At 33.0% G+C, this 20883-nt stretch overlaps 2 protein-coding genes across 4 annotated transcripts; both read right to left on the reverse strand.

Annotated features, from left to right (window-relative positions):
• Positions 1–2894: 2894 nt before the first annotated feature.
• REV1 (DNA-directed DNA polymerase) lies at positions 2895–12500 on the reverse strand. Its single transcript, XM_011002942.1, has 13 exons — positions 12206–12500; positions 11785–11929; positions 11590–11705; positions 11425–11501; positions 10271–10758; positions 9222–9365; positions 6703–8798; positions 6150–6210; positions 5388–5572; positions 4167–4259; positions 3680–4028; positions 3520–3560; positions 2895–3474 (listed from the first exon to the last, which is right to left on the reverse strand). The coding sequence occupies exons 1-9, from the start codon at positions 12391–12393 to the stop codon at positions 5531–5533; spliced, it is 3357 nt and encodes a 1118-aa protein (XP_011001244.1). The 5' UTR covers positions 12394–12500; the 3' UTR covers positions 2895–3474; positions 3520–3560; positions 3680–4028; positions 4167–4259; positions 5388–5530.
• Positions 12501–13612: 1112 nt separating this feature from the next.
• On the reverse strand, positions 13613–15647 carry LOC105108596 (basic helix-loop-helix (bHLH) DNA-binding superfamily protein). Of its 3 annotated transcripts, XR_839088.1 has the most exons (6): positions 15027–15645; positions 14821–14952; positions 14641–14706; positions 14399–14497; positions 13836–14141; positions 13613–13758 (listed from the first exon to the last, which is right to left on the reverse strand). XR_839088.1 is itself a non-coding variant. In XM_011002954.1 (5 exons), exons 1-5 carry the CDS (start codon positions 15363–15365, stop codon positions 13971–13973), a joined length of 807 nt encoding a protein of 268 aa, XP_011001256.1. In that variant the 5' UTR covers positions 15366–15645; the 3' UTR covers positions 13613–13970. The 3 variants fall into 3 exon arrangements, 2 of the variants coding, with proteins under 2 accessions (XP_011001256.1, XP_011001268.1); XM_011002954.1 differs by having other exon boundaries at positions 13613–14141; XM_011002966.1 differs by lacking the exon at positions 13613–13758 and having other exon boundaries at positions 14092–14137; positions 15027–15647.
• Positions 15648–20883: the final 5236 nt, after the last annotated feature.

Below are 20883 nucleotides of genomic sequence, written 5' to 3' on the forward strand. Positions count from 1 at the left end.
GGGATTGAAAAATCATAATTCAGCGCCACCCTTCCCTGCCAAGATGTAGAGGGTAAGAAACGAATTACAAGAGTGATGATCTCATGGACGTGATAGTAGAAAGGAGAGAATATTCTATTCAAGGAAATATCAGTGACTAATAGTGAACTTCAAATTTATTATTAAAAAACAATACTAAATTTTTACATTTCACCAAAACATAGTTTATTGTGGGTTGAAGTAGTGCGAAGATAATTTTGCACTTGTAAAAAAAAACTGACTAAGCATATAATGGGGATAGAAATATTTTTTCCATGAAATACATTCAGTATTGGATATTTAATTGGGAGCAAAATGATATGTGAATTTTTTTTGCTAAAATATAAAATATTATTTTGCCCTCTGAAGCACAAAAAAATTAATCCTTATGTCAAGGGTTCTCTTCTTTCTTTTTAGATTAAAATAAAAAAGGAAGAGCACGGTCATATTCCTTTTTAGATTAAAATAAAAAAGGAAGAGCACGGCCATATTCCTAGGAGGAAAAAAAAATACATGCATAAAGGAGTTTATTTATTTTTTTGTTTATTAAAATAGTTAAATGATAGAATTACTCTTGAAATTTGAAAATTAAAGGTTATTGTGAGAGTGTTTTGATGTTTTTAGATACTTTTTTTTTTGTTATTTTTGAATTTTGGCAAGATCATCTCAGTGATTTTAAATTTAAAAATATTGTTAAAAAAAAACGATCACACATGATGGCCTCCACGTTATTCAAATAGCACGTGAGAGCCAGAACATCAACTATAATCCTATTTCCACCGTGGCGTTAAAGCGGCTTGTTGTCCTATTTCCAGCCATGTTGCACGTGTTTAAGAAGCAGGTTTGGTTAGGCTGCAATGAAAATTTTTTCTTTCTTCTTTCTATTCTCTCTCATTCTGTAGAAAATTGTGTTTGAACTTCAAAAAATATAATTGTGTTCACTGGTTCATAATCTTGTTAATTTTGATTTTTTTTTTAATTATTGTTTATTTTGCTTTTAAACATTTTTGAAGTTTAGATTTTTTTTAATTTTATTCCTAGTCATTATATTCAATTACATTTGTTTATTCAGTTTGGTCTCTCTATTTTAAATTGCTTTATTTTTGTGCTTCATACTTTTCTTGCAATTTTTTCCCTTTTCATTTTATTGAATTTATTTTTTAATTTATTTTTTGTCTTCATTTTTTTTATTGCTATTTACTTATGATTTTCTTAATTTTTTATTTTTTATTTTTTTCTATTAAAATTTAATTTCATTTGGTTTTTTATCCAATTTTGGTATTCATTCTTTCAATAACTTTTTTTTATCCTTTTTTTTTTACAATTTATCCCATAATTATCTTCTTTTATTTTTTTATATCATATTTGGTCTATATTATTTGGGTTTTAAATTGTTTTTTTCTAAAATATTTTACTTTGTTATTTATTTATTTATTTATTTGTGATTTCCTTCCAGTACGGCAATCCTTTAGTTTAAAAACTTAAAAAAAAAAAATTGTCATTTGTTATTTGGTCATTAAATCTCTAGCTTCATTGTTTGTTGTGTTTTTTTTTTATTGTTGAATTATCACGATCTTATATCCCGAATAATAGGTCAATCAAGTTAATCATGATTGTCTTAAATTTTTTTTCCTCGGTTTTTTATGAAATTTATTTTTTTCATAAAATTTTATATTTTAGTGTTAAATTATTGGCCTTGAGTTATGTGATTTTTTCATTGTTTTTCTTTCGGATTATTCCGGGTGCGTGAATATCAAATTAACTTGGGTTAACTTTCATTTTCTTACTCAATATTTTCTTTTAGCTTCGATCTTTTTTGCTAGGTATTTTTTAAGTTTAATTTTTTTATTTCGATCTCGTGTCGTGATTGGTGAGTTAGTCAAGTTAACCCAGGTTGATTTAATTTTTTTTTCTTTAATTTTTTTATGCTAATTGTTTTCTCAATTTAATTATTTTGCATAAAATTATTTTCCCTCCAACTTCATCATTTTTTCACTTCTCTTTATACTTTATTATTTTAAAAGACGGCCAAGTTAACTCAGATTAGCTTGTGTTTTCATTGACAATATTTTTTTATTTAGCTTGGGTTGTTTTGTTGGGTTCTTTTTTTGAAAGTCTATGATTTTTTTAATTATAATCTCATGTCACATATAGCAAATTAGTCGAGTTAATCCATGTTGATTTGAATATTTTTTTTCTCTATTTTTTATAAAAAAAAAAATTTAATTTTATTATTTTGCAATAAATTATTAGCTTTTAAGCTTTGTTATTTTTTCACTTTTTTTTCTATTTGATTATTCTAAAAATATAGATAAAGTTTCTTTTTTGTTATTCTAAAAAATAAATAAAGTTAACCCAAATTCTCTCAATATTTTTTTAAATTTTTTTTGTTAAACTTGGATTTTTTTTTTTTACTTAGATCATCTTTTTTACAAACATGTGTACATCTTATCAAATAAGTGCTAACAATATAATTATCGAGTACTCTTTTGTTAGCCGAATTTCTTTTAAAAATGAGTTCCAAGAAAAGTAATTTTCAATGAAACAAATTATTTTATGATATTTGATTATAAAATAAATTAGAAATCCTTTATATGATGTTTAGGTATAAAAAAATGAACTAGAAAAACAACATTTTAGAGCTATTAAACTTTCTAAAATAGTAAATTTTTTAATTATTAGTTTTTTTTAGGCCTCATTTATTCAACAGAAAATAAACTTGGAAAATGAATTCTTTTATTATATTAAAAATGAGTTGAAAAACACTATGACCTCTTTGATGTACATTGAAAAAACATGTAACCTAGAAAATGAAAGTGTTTCCCATACCTCAAACCAATATCTAAATATAAATATTCCATAACTCGAATGAAGTATACCTTAATCATTATTTATTTATGATAAATATTGCAAATTAAAAAGGAACAAACATTGATGAACAATAAACGTCAAAATAGTTTAAATAGTAGTGATATGTACCGAGCAAAATGGGAAAGTGTTTTCCCAAGTTTAAAAGAGGTAAACACAAAACCCTCTTAAACCCTTGTGTTTTCGTTTTACTGGACAACACATTTTATTGAATTATTTTTTTTCTAAAGTGTTTTAAAAAAAAACACTTTAATACAAACAAACAAGGACTGAATATGAATGCTCATGGTTAACTAAGATGCTAGTGAAAACGTTGTTACCATCCCCATGCCGCAGGGGTAAATGACGGATCCTGTTAGATTTTCATTCAGGATAAAGGAACATGAAAGAAGAACTCGAATGCCGGTAGCTTCCATGCAGCATAAATAGTCACCAACCACCAACAATGCAGATTTTTTTAACTGTAGCACCAAACCATCAAGAAGACGATTCATTCTCGGTGCTGCATTAAATCCATCTAACTCAACTGGGCGACTTTGTAGCATCCTTTGCACTTCAATGGATTGAACTGATGCACTGTGATGATGCGCGACTTTGTAGCATCCTTTGCACTTCAATGCACTGTGATGATGCACATGTCTATTGATCTGTTCCTTCAATCGCTAAAACTATTTCTGGAATTTAAGACCCACTGTGCTTAGCAAATCGGAAGGAACCATTTAGTATATTATAATCTGGATTTTCTATAAATCGAGGAAATCTGGAGGATTCTCACCAGGAAGGAAAAAGCTACCTTTAAACTGAGGTGTTTCCGAGTCGATGCTCATGGGCCAACAGAAACTGCACAAGGGTGGTTATGAAAATGAAATGCACCATGTGCTGGCACCAAAGATCCAACTGTAGCACAAAGAGCACTGGGATGTGCAAGCCCGGTTCTGACCCATTCCACTCAGTTTGGATAGTTTCCCCAAAGTTCTGGGTCAACCTTTCATAAACACAGGCCCAAGTTCTTCAGGTTGATTACAGAAATGATCCTCCATATCAACATCAGGCATGCCCAATAAGTTATGAATACTCGGGCCTGGAGCAATAATACCAATCTTAGAAGGCTTAAATGCCTCAAGCATTCCAAAACCACATAGCTGCAATTGGCAAAAAAGGGATGAAAATCAAAACCTTCCAGAAACACATGATTTTTTTATTTGAATGCATTATAAATAGTAACGGTGATAGCTATAATATCCAAGTGATTCAGGATATACTTTCAATAGGGGAATCACCCGCAAGACTGGTAATGAGTCTCAAGCCAAGAGCACACGTGCAACTCCATTCAAAGATGAGTGCAGATCAGAAGTTCAATCATCTCTGGGAACCTGAGATGAGAAACAAAAACCATGGTTAGCAAATTTGTGCTAAACTAGGTGTTAACAATCATTCTTCATGATAGCAAGATGGAGCGATCAAATTTCAAAACAACTTGCACGCTCACGGCTATCATATATGAATCCATGCAATCATTAAATGGCATGAAATCAGCAAAGCTTCATATTAAAATCCAGTGAAAGGTTAAGAAATCAGACCATCATTGAATGAAATATTAATTTATGAGAACACATACGGTACTCAACTAAGATGGTTGGGCATTCTGGGAAAGAAATATTAATTTATGAGAACACATACGGCACTCAACTAAGATGGTTGGGCATTCATCTTAGTTGGGCATTCTGGGAGAGACTAATCATGCAGGCACTTTCACAAAGATAAAGCTTACGGCACTGTCATGGAAAATCACAATAATGTTGTGGTTAGCTAAGCTGTGCAAACACCCCCTAAATTAAAGCTTTTTTGATTGACACCTTCAAATGTTGCAGTGATTTGACTAACACTATTCTGTCCATTCTAGCCATTAAAAATATCACATTCAAGCCAAGTGTTATCCTTAAAACACCAAGAAAAACGATAAAAAAAGTTGATTTCTTCATGATAATTTGATCATAACACAGCTGAAAATTAATGGCTTGATTTCTTCTTGTAAGTTTTTTATTATTTTTAATATTTTATAGAAAAACACATGCCACTCATTATATAATGGAAAATGGACAGAATCTAACTGAAAGGGTTTCAAGCAAAACACCCTATAGTTCAGGCAGGGTTTAAATCAGGGGGGGGGCGCGGGGGCGCCTGTAAAGAGGCATCTGTCATAAGACATAATTTCGAGAACATTTGTATGGATTAGCCTGTTGTGATCATCAATAGAAAGGTGTAGTAAGACAAAAATCCAAGAAATTCATTCATCCAGATGTTTGGAGTAAGAACAAATTTAACAGGAAGAAATACCTTTGAAAGTAGTGTATATGCTTTTATGGTCACAAGATAAAGCTAGAAGTTTAGATACAAATGCTAGAAACTTGGATTTCTAAAACTTCAAAGCAGAGATCCATGGATCCTAAGAAAATCAGCAATATATAATCCAAGCTACTAACTATCAGATTTGATCTTACCTTAAGGGTTGGTTAACAATGTGAGACCCCAAATTGGGATGCCAAAGTATTGATAACTCTTCCCCATGAATTGCTTTACTTTACAACTTGTAGGAAATGAGTGGAGTTAAGGAAGTCATTTCAGAAAGGCTGTAATAAATATGTTAAATATGCAAACCTCCTCCATAATTTTCTCCAACAGATGCCTAGAAGATTGAAGTCACAAGAACAGGAAGTCAGAATTCCAATTGTGGATTAAAAGAAAATAAAAGAAAAGAGGCTCATAAGTCATAAAGGCGTAAAAAAAAGTGGAAGAAGGGAAGAACAAATGAAGACCTCAAAGTAAAATTAAAGCTACACCAAGTTCAACTTCCTAAAGTGCAAAATCCTCAGTAAGCAATACTATCCAATGGAACAAATGAAGAGATGCTAGGACACAATATAAGCACTAAAGGATTAAATTTTTATTGTGCATGAAAAAAGTAAACAAAAACACTTGAAATAAATGACAATCAGCACAAGAACATGCAATAATTACTTTCAATGGGGCAACAGGTCCTGATATAGGGTATTATAAAATCAAATATACAACTTGGTGGAACCACAAAGCATTGTTAAATCATAACAAATCTTCTAACCAACTGTCATAAATTATTCATACACGTCTCAAATACAAATTTTAAAGAGAAACTGTATGCACCATTATATAACCACAATAAAATTGCATCCACAATAAATGCAAAACATCTACAACAGAATCAATAAAAAAGTGGGTGTGCTAACCTGAAGGTAAGGAAAGACAATATTGTATACTTGTAGGAAGAATTTTGACTTGGTCGACAACCTGAGGCAAGATTGAAGTTTCATTAGCAATAAATATCAAAGATTTGAATAAGAATTTGCCATACAAATAAAGAGCACAAATCCAGCAGTAGCATAGCTTATTAAAACCAGAAATAAAATGGCATCATCATTCATTAAGCCCAATATTGCCAACATAATTATCCATCATAAAACAAGCCACACTTAACATCAGCACTAAAATCCAAATTAAACACGAGAAACAGAGAAATTTACATACAAGACTGTCAACATGATAGACCAACTACAAAAGGCGGTAACGAAATGCAATGCTTAATTGTGCATTACCAATACCTTTTTCTTTGTAATCGATCTTACCAAACCCGACTTGCAGAGGAGAGAACTAGTTGCACCTACTCTAGCAACAATAACTTGCAAACGAAAGGAACTGGAGATGAGCAAGAACTATAGGTGCATATGTGCACACGCACACAAAACAGACACAGAAAGAGATTAATCAGATACATGCACATACCTTCTAAGAAGACAGAAACAAACATAAATTTCTTCAAGGTCCAGCTTCATCTTTAGTTCAACATATTGCTTGAAAAGCTCACACAAATCATATGTAGCTTCCTCACCACAAGCATCACTATTTTCATCCAAAGGATATAGACATTTAGAAATTATGCATTGCAGTATAGGAGATAGACTTCCAGTTGATCCCAATTTGTAATACAACTCTGCCAAAGTCTTTAATATCAAGCAGCTGCTGACTGTGAACTTATCAACCCACTGTGGGGGGCTCCCAATCCAAAGATCAGTATTCAAAACAGAGGCAATGGAATTTGATTGATTCTCAGTGATATTAATAATCAAAGTTCCCTCAGGATTTTCTGAAAGAGGGTGTGATCCAGCATTTGATGTCAACTCTTGTTTTCTGTGTGCGGGAAGCTGTCCAAGTATGTCACCTCTCAATTCTTCTGGCAATTGATGTAACACTGATACATCCACTTGACTTAGAGATAAAGGCATTAAATCAGTGTTGTTAGGGCTTACAGAGAAAATGGCCTCATTCTGCAATCCAGCCCCAGAAGGTGCTGCCTGTGCTTCCTCAATCATATGCTGTTTTGCCCTATTTTCCACCATTACGAAGTCAAGGGGAATCTCGCCACCGTCAACTGCAAGCTCTTGCCCTTCAGCTGAAGGGGTGCTAGGATAACTGTTGATGTTTTCACTTGCAACACTGCTTTTAGCAATGAAATCTGTTAACTTCCCTCCATAAATTTCATTTAACTCAGAAAAAAGTTCTGCTGGAAGACTCTTGACAACTCCCATATCAAGATGAGATAAAGGTGGTGGTGCTGAAACACCACTTGATGAATTGGTGTCCACTTGAGCAGAAAACCCAGTCTGTTCAGGAAATAATTGACCTGAAGTTCCAATCATGTTCTTCACCTCAGAATATATCCTAGCCCTCTCCTTGTCAATACTGTTGATGCTACACCCTTTTTCAGTTGTTGCTGAGGAAGAGGTGAGCCATGACCTCAAAGAGTTTCTTTCAAGCACTTGTTTGGAAGGGTCTGCATTTTCAAGCTTGGAAACTTGCAAGCCAACACCCCGAATGTCCTTGACATCCAAGCAGAAAGACCCAAAGAGCTGCTTTGTTATCCTTTGAAGAGCTTCAACATCATCAATAGCAATAGGAACTGTCATGGAGTGGCTCAGATTCTCACAGTCCCCGCAGCCCATATATTTAGCAGGTTCACCAGCATCTTTTCTTCTCTTCTTTATCTTAAGGGTAAATGTGCGCCCTTGCACTCCACATCCTTGCAAACGGAAAGAAACCTCCTTGCAAAGATTTAATAGGAAACATTGACTATCTTGCAGATCCTTGAACCTGACACCCCAGTTGACTTCGGCACCTATAGTCTTGCTTTCCTGAATGTTACCAACCAGTCTATTATCAACTCCTCTACTATAGTTCCACAACATTTCTCCAGTTTTCAGTCCAAAATCCTTTTGAAGAGATTCCTTGGAAATCAAGCGTAACTGTCCACATGTCCAAACATTTTGCTTCTTCAACTTCTCCTCCAAAACGTGCCCTATTCCTGGAAGTGCCTCAATTGGAAGTTTGTGTAGATACTCATCCACACTTACAGAAGGGATATAGCATTGACCATTGGGTTTAGCACTTCTAGTGGCAAGTCGAGCCATGAGCATATTCCCAGCTATCCCAGCACTTGCAGTGCATCCTGTAGTGTCCAAAATCTCTTTCCTTATTGTTGAAGCTAAAAGCTCAGGATCTCCCGTATCTTTTTCCGTGATGTCTAAAAATGCTTCATCACAGCTTATGGCCTGCACTTTTTGGCAGTACTTATGCAAGATGTTGTAAAGCTGATCAGCTACTTCTTCATAAGCTTTGAAATTGTAAGGGAAAATGACAAGTTGCGGACAAAGGGCTTTGGCATCTCTAACGAAAATCCCAGCCTTAACTCCATAGTTTCGGGCAGGGTAGTTTGCTGATGAAATTTCAGCTGTTCCTTTTGGGTTGTCAGAATGGCATACTGCTACAGGCTTATCATGTAACTCTGGATGATTCCGGATGACTACAGAAACAAAAAAGCAGTCCTGTGCAGCATATAAAGTCAATGACCATCATGAAAACAAATGGGAAGACAAAAAAAAGTATCTAAAAGACATCCAAGTCCAACAATTTTTACAGTTCTGAATCTCATACCACTACTAAATCAACAGTGCTTGTATGCTAAAATTGAAAATGGTGACAAGGTGGAACTATAGGACAATTCATGCCAGCCTTAAGAGATCACATATTCTCAATGCAATTATCAGGTCTTGTGTTCCAAATATACCCTAGCCCTTAAACAATTAGGAGAACTTATTTTTACTAGCATACTGAACTGCTTAGAACAAGGAAGATAGGCATTTAGCTGTCAGTTTCCCGTTTCCAATTTCCACAAGCCTGGCACATGAGAACCTTAACTGATTCACAAGGAAAGAAGACACAAGCAGGAGTATGTTCAAAAACAATACCATGTCAACATGGATAATAGTAGACTTGTTAGAATTATCAGAGGTGTTGAGATCTGATCTTCTGCACTTAAATTCACTTGATGAGCTAGGAAAACGCTTTCGGTACCTACTTCTCCAGGTTCCTATGAAGTGCAGCCTTGAACTCTGCAAGAACCAAAGCTCGGTCAGCATATCACCAAAGGCGGCACCGTGGGAGTACCCAAAACTATCAACAAATTGAGGAATGGAAAATTCACAAGATGTCAAGAGAGTGATCACATGACAAAAATGACTCGTCAAGAAAATTATGCATTCAGTGTCCTTAGGTAGAAGCACTTGTGGATTCTACATGCATATGAATCTACTATAATAAATTTACTTTCCTTATAAACAGAATTAAATGCACAAGGCCATAAACACATAGGATGGATACTGTGGAGAGGAACAGCCTAAGAATAATAAAGTTATACAGTGATGGATGCCATGTCAGTACTCATTAGCAACAAAAATCTAAAAGGCAGACTTGCAACAAAAATTCTGATACAGCAGGCTTGTGAGAACTGAGAAAACGATTGCATCATTGGTCAGTAACACCCAAATAGCTACTAGTCATTGTCAGTTTGGTGGCTGAAAATTTTGAGTATTTTAACTCTGATCTTTCAGGGAAAGGCTCAACTACTTAGAAAGTTAAAGAAAGTATCAACCAAATGCCTCAACAATAAATATTTCTGCTCAGCATACACATAGGCCTGTATTACCATGACCTTTTGGCATAGCCTGACAAAACAAACCTTTTTGTTGGAAGAAAGAAAATCATGTTAAGCTTAATGAGAGAAACATATAGATCTGCAATTACCAAACATTCAAATAAGGCATCAAGATAATAAACACACAGAAATACCAGAATAAGTATTTACAATTTTAAGAGGACCAGCTCAGGTTATAGGTAATCATTCATGCACGTAGTTTAAAAGAATAGAAATTAAAGGAGATAAAAACAGTAGAGAGGAAGCGCAGGGTGCAGCAATCTCCTTATTCAATAGTGCACAGTCAGTATTCTAATCAAGTACCTTAAAGTAATTCTCCACAAAATTGGGATCCCCAAGAGTTGAATGACGTCGATTTGTAGGCCCACTAGGTTCTGAACTCAGTGATCCATCTGAACGTTGATTGTGTAAGCAATAGCCACTAACTAAAGCAGAAAATGGATCTGTACCAGACTGATGCTTGTTGTTTGCACTGTTTCCATATTCTGCATCACTACTACCAAATTCTGCCATCTTTACGTCTGCAGATTTTCCACTACTGCCATTTAGCTCCTCGAGTTGATGATTAGGATCATCAAGTAGTTCGCCCGCTTGCTTGGCAAATCTCGCGGGTTCATCCACTTCAGAAATATAGACATCCTTTGTGGTGCCACCCTTCAAAATTGGATCCAGGTTCACTTGACAAACTTCATCGGTCAAAACATTCTCCGGGACTGGGTTACTTTTCAAGGTGAAGAAGGCTGATAATTTTGGTTGGTTATTAGCAAGCTGGTTGAGCTGGTAAGGAAACCCTAGCAACAGCACAATAAATTCCATAGAGTCAAGATGTATGAATTTAACATACTTTTAACTCCTAAAACATCAGAGAAAGTGAGAGGGCAGAATCCATTCAGGCCCACTCAGGGCAATGGCTCATCAAATTTGAAACTTTATTAGTTATACCCTTTTGCCAAAAGAAATTTACATTTCAATCATGATCAAGGCCTCTCACGGATTATTCATTAGATTTTGATCAAGATATGTCTGTTATTGACATGCTGAGTATTAACAAGTTAATGTCAAAACAACTAGGTGGACAATATTTCTGCAAAATAAAAAGAGAAGGCACCCCATTACCAAGTACCAGTCAAACTCCTCTTTCGAAAGAAGGACAATATATTCACCTATTTCAATTCTTTTAATAAATTTTAAAAAGAAAATTCCCCGACTGCCCCCACCCCTGCAAATTTTTCTAACAAAAGCAACGCTGCTTTTTTAAGCATTGATAGAGAAAACTAGGAGAACGCAACCTCGACATGGTTACCACTTACACTTAAAAATCCTCTAATCCTTTATCTAATACATTTCTCCTTGGAAAATTAGATGTGGTAAGTTCCCTTATTGCTTATTTCTACTCTCCATCGAAGAACTATGCCATCTATAATAACAAGTCAAGATCAACAAAACAGGAAACTTACAACTCAAAAGTTTGTTAGCAACAATGGAATCCAAAATCCATGCAGGTTTGACAACTGGGAGCCCACCACTAAATGACCTGCATTGGATTACCAGCAATGAAAAGAAAAATTAATTCCAATTCCATGTTTATTAGTTTTAGAAAATAAACCAATAACAGTGTGAACCTCAGGTTCTTGATTTTACTATCGGGAAGACTGCTACAGATTATATGCGTAACTTGATGCCTAGAAAAGTAATTCGCAAATCGCCCACCATACTTCAGCATGTAAGCTCGCAGTTCCTGAAGCAGATGTAAATATCAAACACAAATTCAAACAGTAAGGAATCGCAGATTAAAACGAAATGTATGAAAAATTAACCTGGTTCGAAGGAATTGTGAAACCATCAATAAAAATAGAGACTCCTTGAAAAATCAGCTTCCCGGAACTCGAACCAGAATGGGAAGAAGTGGAAGCCTCTGCTTCAAATTGGTGTTGAAGCTTCCTATTCTTCTCTACCATATAACTGCACCCGATTTTATTTTATTGTATTGTCAAACATTACAATTATAACACAAATACACGATCAACAAAACATTATTCATAGATCAAGTTCCATTAAATCTGAATTATGTTTTTAATAAATTATTAAGTAGCACATTAAAATAACGTAAAGCAGCATGTTCATTTCTGGTGAAATTCCAAGTTCTACAGAAAAATTAAATTATCAGAGAAAACTTGAAAATTATTATAAAAAAATGATATATATATATATATATATAGAGAGAGAGAGAGAGGGGACCTGCCGAAATTGGAGAAAGGAGAGTTGCGAAAGGATGGGCGGGAGGAGGAGAGAGAGTTGGCACCCCAACCCCTGCCGAGGGTTTTTTGCTTGCTATTTTTATTATTTGAAGAATTCGAATTATTCAAGCCTCTCTTTGATTTTCGACTTGAATTGGCAGAGGAGGATCGCGAAGAATCAAAACTCATTTTCTTTCCCTTTTTACTTTTTTTTCTTTAGGTGTGATAGAGATATAGAGAGAATCCAAATGGAGTGCGGAAGAAGCTCTTTGACTCTCTGTTGTTCGTGTGTTCTAAATTTTAAATGAAACGGCAAAAGTGAAGTCCTGATTTTATATGCAGGATATACGGGCCTTTTGGCCCATGGGCTGGGGGTTTTTTTAATAATCTGGGTGCTGAAATCGGGCCGGGCCAGGGCTGTGAGGGGAGTGGTGTTTTTCCCTCTTTTTTTTTTTATTAACTGGGATTGATTTTTTAAAGCCGCTATATTTGCACTCGTATTATATGATTTTCTTCTTAAGAAACCACCGCCATCAGAGTTTTGAAAAGTTTAATGTTGATTAGTTTAGGCTCCGGACGTTGAGAACTTGAAACGCCTCCACCGGTCTGCAAATTGATACTTGATCTTTAATTTTAATCATTTGATATTTTTTATTCTAATGTTGACCGGTGAATTCTGAAAATCAAACAGCTCAAAAATATGAATCCGGGTTGGTAAAGCAAAGAGTGTATATTCAGTATTTCACCTGATTGAGAAACTGTTCAGAAGAGCAGTGACTTTAGTTTTTTGATGTGTTAAAAAAAATTAAAAAACATAAAAAAATTAATTTAAAATAAAAAAATTTAAAGCTTTTAAAAACATGCGAACTGCTTTGAGAAACATGCTTTTAGTGTTTATTTAATATCATATAGTAATTTCTTTTCAAATTATTTTTTAAGATAATATTATTTAATGTTTAAAATTTATTTTTAATATTAAAATAATCTTTTTAAAAAAAAACTTATTGAAAGTAGCGCTGTGTGAACTTCGAATTGCTTCGTTTCGAACGCGCAATCTTATGGCATAATGTTGGGTACACTAATAGAAACAAATGTAAACACTCATATATATATATATATATATATATTACACTGTTGAAAAAATAAAAAAAATTCCCTCAAAAATAAAAAAATAATGCTCGCATATTCAATTGCATTATTAATAACAACAGGGTCTTTGCATTGTTCCCAGCTGTACAGACAAGAATTATTTTATTTTTTCTCCAGATATTTTTAAACTACGCAAGTTTGTCAAATATTCTTTTTAACACGTATTAGTTTCAAAAAAACTAGTTTGTCAAATATTCTTTTTAACACGTATTAGTTTCAGAAAAACTTCGACCTGAGGGTTGAAAAGTAAATACACAGGTAAAAGAGACAGTTTGACTAGCAACCAACCCTTCTTACCAAAAATGGCATTGATATCAGTAATGCCGGGAACATTTACAGGTGGGATCCGTGTTAGAAAGCTAACTATGCCAAAGAGGCTGCCACCCCAAAACAAAGAGAGCCCTTCTCCACCTTCCGGTAACTTCCCAAAAGTCTCGCCTAGTTTACATCAAAAATAGGCAGAGAACCCCTTTGCACCCGACGCTTGGTTCTTCTCCACCATGCACGATTCCTTTGGTATTTTTACTACCATGTCCGTTTACCCTTTTTGACCCTTTTCCACCTTGAGCTACCTGGCTCCCAAAAATATAGGCAGAGAATTAACTATTAGAATAGATTCACTGTTTACTTGATGAGAATGATGGGTGGTTTTTTTCAGTAGTAGCAGGTGACCAGAAATCAGCACCGTTGCTGCTTGCCAGGTGAACGGTGCAGTCCACTGGGACAAGACACAGCCCCCTGCTGCTCAGATTCTTTATTGGCTCCTTTACTCCAATCTCTCCGCCTTCCTAGCATGGTTTTACCGTAGTAAAAAAAATAATAATAATAACAGAAGGCCATGTCAATATCAATACTAATAGCAGTCTGACTCTCTACCACAAAGGCAAATTTGTTTCCCCGTGGTCAAAATTTTCACTTGATCCGTGTGGTCTGGTCAAGAGTAAGTGGGACCTACTCGAGGTGGATCCAGATGCTTGTGGATTCATATAGACGTTTTTAAGAGAGGTAAAAAAAGGACAAAAAATGATTGTACTTCGGTACTTACAGGTAGATTTTGCAGGTAGGGAGAGCACAGGACCTTCACCTGATCTTGCAGAAACCTGATATATCCCATCGCTTCATGGAGCACTGAAGCTGTGTCTGTCTGCTAAATTTCAATTCCCAATGACATCTTTACTTAGCATGAAGCCAAAGCCAATTTTCATCATAAACAAATTCTTTGAACTATGCAGAAAACAATCTGACCAAATTAAATATAGAAAAATAACTTAATTGTGCAGTTCGGACCTTGCCAAAGGGGGATACAAGCTGTTGCAATGAAGTGATTCTGTCTCCCACCTTCTCTCTCTTCACCTGTCAGTAGAAGGAAATTAAGCTGATCAGTGCACTTTCGTCGAAATTAAAGAATTATATGCAGCGTGCGTGCAAGTATATCCTAGAAATTAAGAAAAAACTATAAACCGTAACCTTAGCATTTCCGGTTGACCTGGGATTCTCAGTTCTCGTCTTTTTGCTGGTTCTCTGGCTAGGCAAATTAGTTTTGGCTCTGGTGTTAGTACTATTCGCTGTTACTTCTTGGCTGGACCCATTTCTTTTTCTCTGCAAAACTAGCAAGTATAAAGAGAAGACCAGAATCCAAAAGCAAAATAAACAAATTTCAACTAGATACTAACATTTGATTTGGAGACGGTACGTGTTACATTAACAGTGCCGTTGCAATTGTTACCAGAAGAAGCTGAAGATGAGTCACTGCATGTGACTCCAGAGATTTGAGGGGTGGTCTTTGTTGCTTCACTAAACATCACAGTTACACTTTCATTCCGATGGGTATACCCCCCGAAACAAAGCATTCTGGGAGACTTTCCAGTGGAAGAGAAACGTGAGGCATGGGCCATATCAATACCAGCACCCACTTCATCATCATCATTAGAGAAGAGCAGCTCAGACAAACTAGGAGGATTGCCCTCAGCTACAAGATGGCTCCCCTCAAGAAAACTCTCACTCCCAGACATCTAAAACAAAGCCTAGAATCACGAAGAATACAGCGTGTAACAAATGGCGTTCTTTGTTTGTGTGAGTGTGGTGGTGTGGTCAGGACAGGGGTAGCAGCCGTTTCCTTAGAGTGAAGTGACCTCTGTGTTATGTAGTATGGGAGTGAAGTTTGTGGGGGCCTGGGATATTTCCAATACTGGCTTTGGGTTTCGGAGTGTTTCAGTCAACCACGCCTAGCCCGAGAAAACCGTGGTTTAGTCCTTCAAAGCATTCGGTTTGGTTAAAACCCTGTTAGCTTTCCTTCTTTCTTTCATTGCTTGGCTCGGACACCAGACTAATCACGACCATGCACCGACTGGTGCTGGTTAATACGAAACTGACTAGACTCGACGTGTTTTCACAAACTATTAAATTAAAGAATTTCTAATTTTTAAATAGTTTTTTCTTTAAAAAATATTAAATTTAATTTTTTTTATGATTTTAATGTGATAATGTTGAAAATAAAAAATAAATATAAAAAACTATTATTATTTAAAAAATTTTAATTAATATATTTTTTTATAAAGCATTTCATTACTAAGCACGTTTGTTCAGACGCTACCGCCCCACGCTCCTGTCAAAGGTAATTAGGCGTAGGTTTCTAGCTAATATATACTTTTATAAAGCATTTCTGGACCTGAATTTAGTGGTGCATTTAACGATTGTTTTTTAAAATATATTTTATATTAAAATAATTTTTTATTTTTAAAATTAATGTATCAAGAAAATTTAAAATATATAAAAAATTATTTTTAAAAAAAACACGATTTAAACCACATAATGCCTTTTAATATACAGTGGTGTTAGTTAATTAATGAATTTTACACAAGTTAAAGAGCAGTGGAATTATAGATTGAGTAGCAATCCTTAAAAACTGGTGAATTATTTAGCTCTTATAATCATGTCATAATTGAACATTGCTAGCTGGATATGATTTTTTTTAAATCTGATGGACCAGCATTACGTGTTACACTCGATTGATATGAGACTAGACACCTGTCCTTCATCCAAGCATTCGTCTTGTAAATAGTTTCTTACTACTTTATTGTCTTGTGATACACCTTTGATTAAAATTTACTCGACATCATAAAAAAAATATTCAGTTTGTAAATAATTATTTAGTATTGTTATTGAATATAATAATAAATCTTGAAAATTTCCAATTTAATTTTTTATCTAATATAAATTTAAATTAAATCATGTAAGAATTAACATGACTAAAAAAATAAATATTAATTTTTTTTATTTAACTTTCTATATAATATAAATTTAAAATCAAACTATATAAATGTTATATAAATGTTGTATAAATGTTAATTAAATTTAAAATCAAACTATATAAATGTTGTATAAATGTTAGTTTGATATGATTAATCAACTTAATTAATCAAGAAATAATTCATCTAATCACTAAAAAGAATTAAATAAAGGAATTGAGAAGATAAATGATAAAATTAAAAAAAAATCTTGAAATAATATATTATCTAGCTTTGATTTAAAAATAAATTTTGTAAAAATTATTTTAATATATCTCAGTCTTTTAGCTGGTTCAAAGATAAGCCGCCTGATAAATAAATAAAATTAAAAATATAAAATTAAAAAATTAAAGAAAAAACTACACAGAAATCTCTTATTTTAATTTTAATTTAAAAATAAATTATAAAAAAGTTATTTAAAGATAATCTATATATTTATTAAAAAAGTAAGGATGGTATTAAAAAAATAATAAAACTGAAAAAACAAAGTTGAAAAAAAGAGGAGTTTAGGTTAAAAACAAAAACGAGCCTTGTTGCGGTTGCCTTGAAGCGTTAAACCCCGTTGCGAATGTCAAAGCTTTGTTACTGACATCATCGTTGCAAATTATAATTCGAGATAAGTACGAGAAAAATAGTATTCATCAGTGAATAGTCTATTTTTATCCAGCAGTTTTTAAAAGAAAACTTTATATAATTATGTCAAAATAAAAATATACAGTATATGGAAGACAAGCGATTTAAACTTTGAAATGAAATTTATTTTATTATGAGAACTTTCATTCTCCTGTTGTTGTTTTTTTACAAATTCTTTTTTTTTATTAGCATCATGCTTTTTAAATGAAAAACCGAAATCCTTTGAAATAAATATCCATGAAAATCTCATTTATTAGAACAAAAAAGAATAAAAAAAATATACATCTCCAATTAAAACTCCATTTCCTCGTCTATTTATTTTTTTCCTAGAAAAATATATATTTTATTCTCATATAATACCCATGAGCATATTTTATAGATTTTGCATTTTAGATCATATATAATAAGTCACAGGGTAATTTTCAGTATCATTATACAAACTATAATCTTATCTGGAAACAATTAAAATAAAATATCATTTTAATAATTTTATTCATTGTGAATTTAAATTAAAAAAAGGAGAAATATAAAAGAAATCAGGCTAAGCTAGGAAAACAAAAATAAAAAAGTTCCCAGCTACTTTATAAAACTCGATTATTAATACAAACTCAATAACATAAAAGTCAATTATTTTCTTCACTAGAATGTAGGTGACCGAATATTTTTCCAATTTCCCTTGTTTTTAATGACCTTTGCTCTTTGCCATCGACATGCAATGGATCATGTGCAAGTTAAGTAAAATTTATGATATAAACACAAGATCTTTAAAAAATAAAAACCAAATGTATAAAAATTTAAATTCCAGGGATAAAACTATAGTTTTTTGTTTATTGAACAGTAAAAATGAAATGCCTTTTTAGTTGTTATTTCAATTTCTCTACAACAACGAATTTATTTTTTATTTTATCATATTGATGCTAGTACATCTAGAGATAATGATCATACAATAAAATAAAAATAAATTATAACGTATAAATCGATGCTAACACCAGGTGTAACGATGAAATAACACACGACTAAAGCTGTGGAGGCTAGAAAAATAAGCACCGTAAAAAATAAACAGTATCATTTAATCAGTTTTAATATTAATTTAAAAGAGTTTGATCGAAAGTATTTTGATCATCAAAATAAATAAATAAAAAACACCAATTAATTATTCAACTGCTGCGAATTGGAATCCAGGGAATGACTGAAAACAAAAACCTCCCGATGCCTTGTGAAGCAAAACCAGAAAAGAATTTTTTTTAATATTTAAAAACTTAGGAATGTATTAAAATAATATTTTTTTAAAAAAAAATATTTTTGAAACTAATCCATTAAAATAATTTAAAAACATAAAAAAATAAAAAATTTATTTAAAAATACTTTAAAAATATATCGGTTATAATTACAGGAGGAGATTATCTCTAAGCTCGTCTTTGAAAATCATCATATAGCATTGAATTTGAGCTACACTGCAGAGGCCAGGGGAAAAGGACGAGGATAACATTCGTGAGACTCCACTTAGAATGCCAGTAATATCTGGAGCTGATCGACCGTTGATGGGCGTGGGAGATTCTAAAGATAGGGCGCGTGGGGGTTAAACATTCAGCATTCATTACGTTGCAAAACTAACTCAAGATGGGCCCACGAGCTGTTTCTCAAGAAAGATCAGCCGCGCTGGAGAACCACAGATCGTACATTTCCATCTTGTCACGAGTAGTCCAGATCAGGGGCTACACAGATGACGATTTCAATTGTGATGGACAGCTATAAGATGAGGTACGTATTGAAGTCGCAACTCGCACGCACTCAGTTCATACATTGTTGTCCTGCCCCCCTTCCTTCCCTTTCCTTACGAGACCTTTTACCGCACAGGCACAATTTATTACATAGATACTGGGATTAAACTCATTCGCTAAGTGAAAAATTACAGTTTTATTGAAGGCTATACTGGGATTAAAATTTTATTAGCGATTGTTTTAAACAATTATCGTTGTAATTGGTATTTATATTAAACAATTGTTAAGTACAATAATGTTTTATTCACTACACAGATTTTAACACCAATAACTTAACCCTGAATTTTATACAAGACAAAATCTAAATCACAACAATCAAAATCAAAACAAAGTCATAAATTATTAAACTCATAACTAAATAATTTAACATAAATTTTATTTATTAATTATAATTATAAATTAATCCATGTTATTTTTAGACATCGCTTTTATTTGTTAATTACAAAGATAATTGATAATATCAATAACAAAATATAATAATATATATTTTTTTACTTGTAAATTGATGATTTAAAATTTTAAACAAGTTATTTACGATACCCACCTATTAATTAACAATTTTAAAATATACTTATCTGATATGAAAATATATAATATGTAAGATAATATTAAAATTAACATAATAATTAGCTAAAATAAAAATAATATAATAATAATAATAACTCCTAACTAAAAAAATATCACAACATAATAGCACATTCAAACCTATTTATTGCTCATACAACAAGTACATGATTCCATTTCATTAATAACATGAATTATTCGTGTGGTCTTATTATTTAAAACAATATTATTTGGATTCAGTGCCTCTCTTTACATGCTAAATGTAATAAAATATATCTTGAACAAAAAAGATGCATGGTAATAATCAAGACCATCATAATCAATTGTTGTATCAGGGGGGGGGCTGTGAATGAAAGCTTGAGCTGATGATATACAGCAAAAAAATAATAGAAAACCTCATTCGTGGAGATAAAATGAAGATGATTGTGATACTTTGGTGAGGCTAAGTGATTGAAGGCTGGTTTTGTTATGTCTTTTTTTTTTTTGTTATCAAGTTTCTTTTATGCAGGAGTGACGACCATTGATAATAGCAGAAGAATTGCAAACACACTGTAACCGTGATTTTAAAATCAAGGTTGTATTAAACCCATTGATTCTAAATTATAATTTATATTAAAAACATAATTTTTAACAGTGATTCATATTAAAAAGACGGTTTAAAATAGCAGTTTCCTTTATAAACATGATTATGAACAACGATTTTGTCGAGCTTTACTATTTCTCCTTAACCTTTTCAATTATATGATTGATTCCCTTAAAATTTTCGTGTGGCTGTGTTATTTTTCAAAGAAAGGATGCCTCCTGCTCTTTTTATTTTTTTATTTGTTTAATTATCACATCGTGTTTTTACTTTGTTATTTGCATGTTGGTATGTGTCACGGGGTAATTTTTCGCTATGCGAATAAACCCGTAAGGCAGCCTAGTCCCTCACTAGACTCAGTCTTCCCTTGTCTATCCACTCATGTTTGTCTATTAACTAAGTGTTTCCCTCACCTAAGAGGTTTCCCCACTTTCTCATGTTAAAAGACAAGCAGAATACATAAGTAGAATTGTTCTTCACCGAGCACACCAAAAATACAAGAATACCTCTCAACCTTTATTTATCTCATCAACAAAGGATTACACAACGTATGCTATGCACAGAATTCGCATGCTATACCATCAAGTTTACATACGTTATTTCCTCTCTATGCATTCTATTCTCTATGTATTCTCTCTATACAACAAAGAGTTACAATCACTATATATAGCCAAATATGTGAGCT

This window comes from Populus euphratica, unplaced genomic scaffold, assembly GCF_000495115.2.
Source record: "Populus euphratica unplaced genomic scaffold, PopEup_1.0 scaffold3.1, whole genome shotgun sequence".
NCBI classification, from domain to species: Eukaryota; Viridiplantae; Streptophyta; class Magnoliopsida; order Malpighiales; family Salicaceae; genus Populus; species Populus euphratica.

Excerpts from the sequence above, each read along its gene's own strand:
- REV1 (XM_011002942.1), bottom strand. The coding sequence starts at position 12,393 with ATGAGTTTTGATTCTTCGCGATCCTCCTCTGCCAATTCAAGTCGAAAA. Across the intron at positions 11,930-12,205 it reads CCTTTCTCCAATTTCGGCAG|TTATATGGTAGAGAAGAATA; the intron begins GTCCCCTCTCTC and ends AATCGGGTGCAG. Across the intron at positions 10,759-11,424 it reads TGCTAACAAACTTTTGAGTT|GGTTTCCTTACCAGCTCAAC; the intron begins GTAAGTTTCCTG and ends TGCTGTTGCTAG.
- LOC105108596 (XM_011002954.1), bottom strand. The coding sequence starts at position 15,365 with ATGTCTGGGAGTGAGAGTTTTCTTGAGGGGAGCCATCTTGTAGCTGAG. Across the intron at positions 14,953-15,026 it reads GTACCGTCTCCAAATCAAAT|AGAAAAAGAAATGGGTCCAG; the intron begins GTTAGTATCTAG and ends CTAGTTTTGCAG. Across the intron at positions 14,707-14,820 it reads GGTCAACCGGAAATGCTAAG|GTGAAGAGAGAGAAGGTGGG; the intron begins GTTACGGTTTAT and ends TTCTACTGACAG.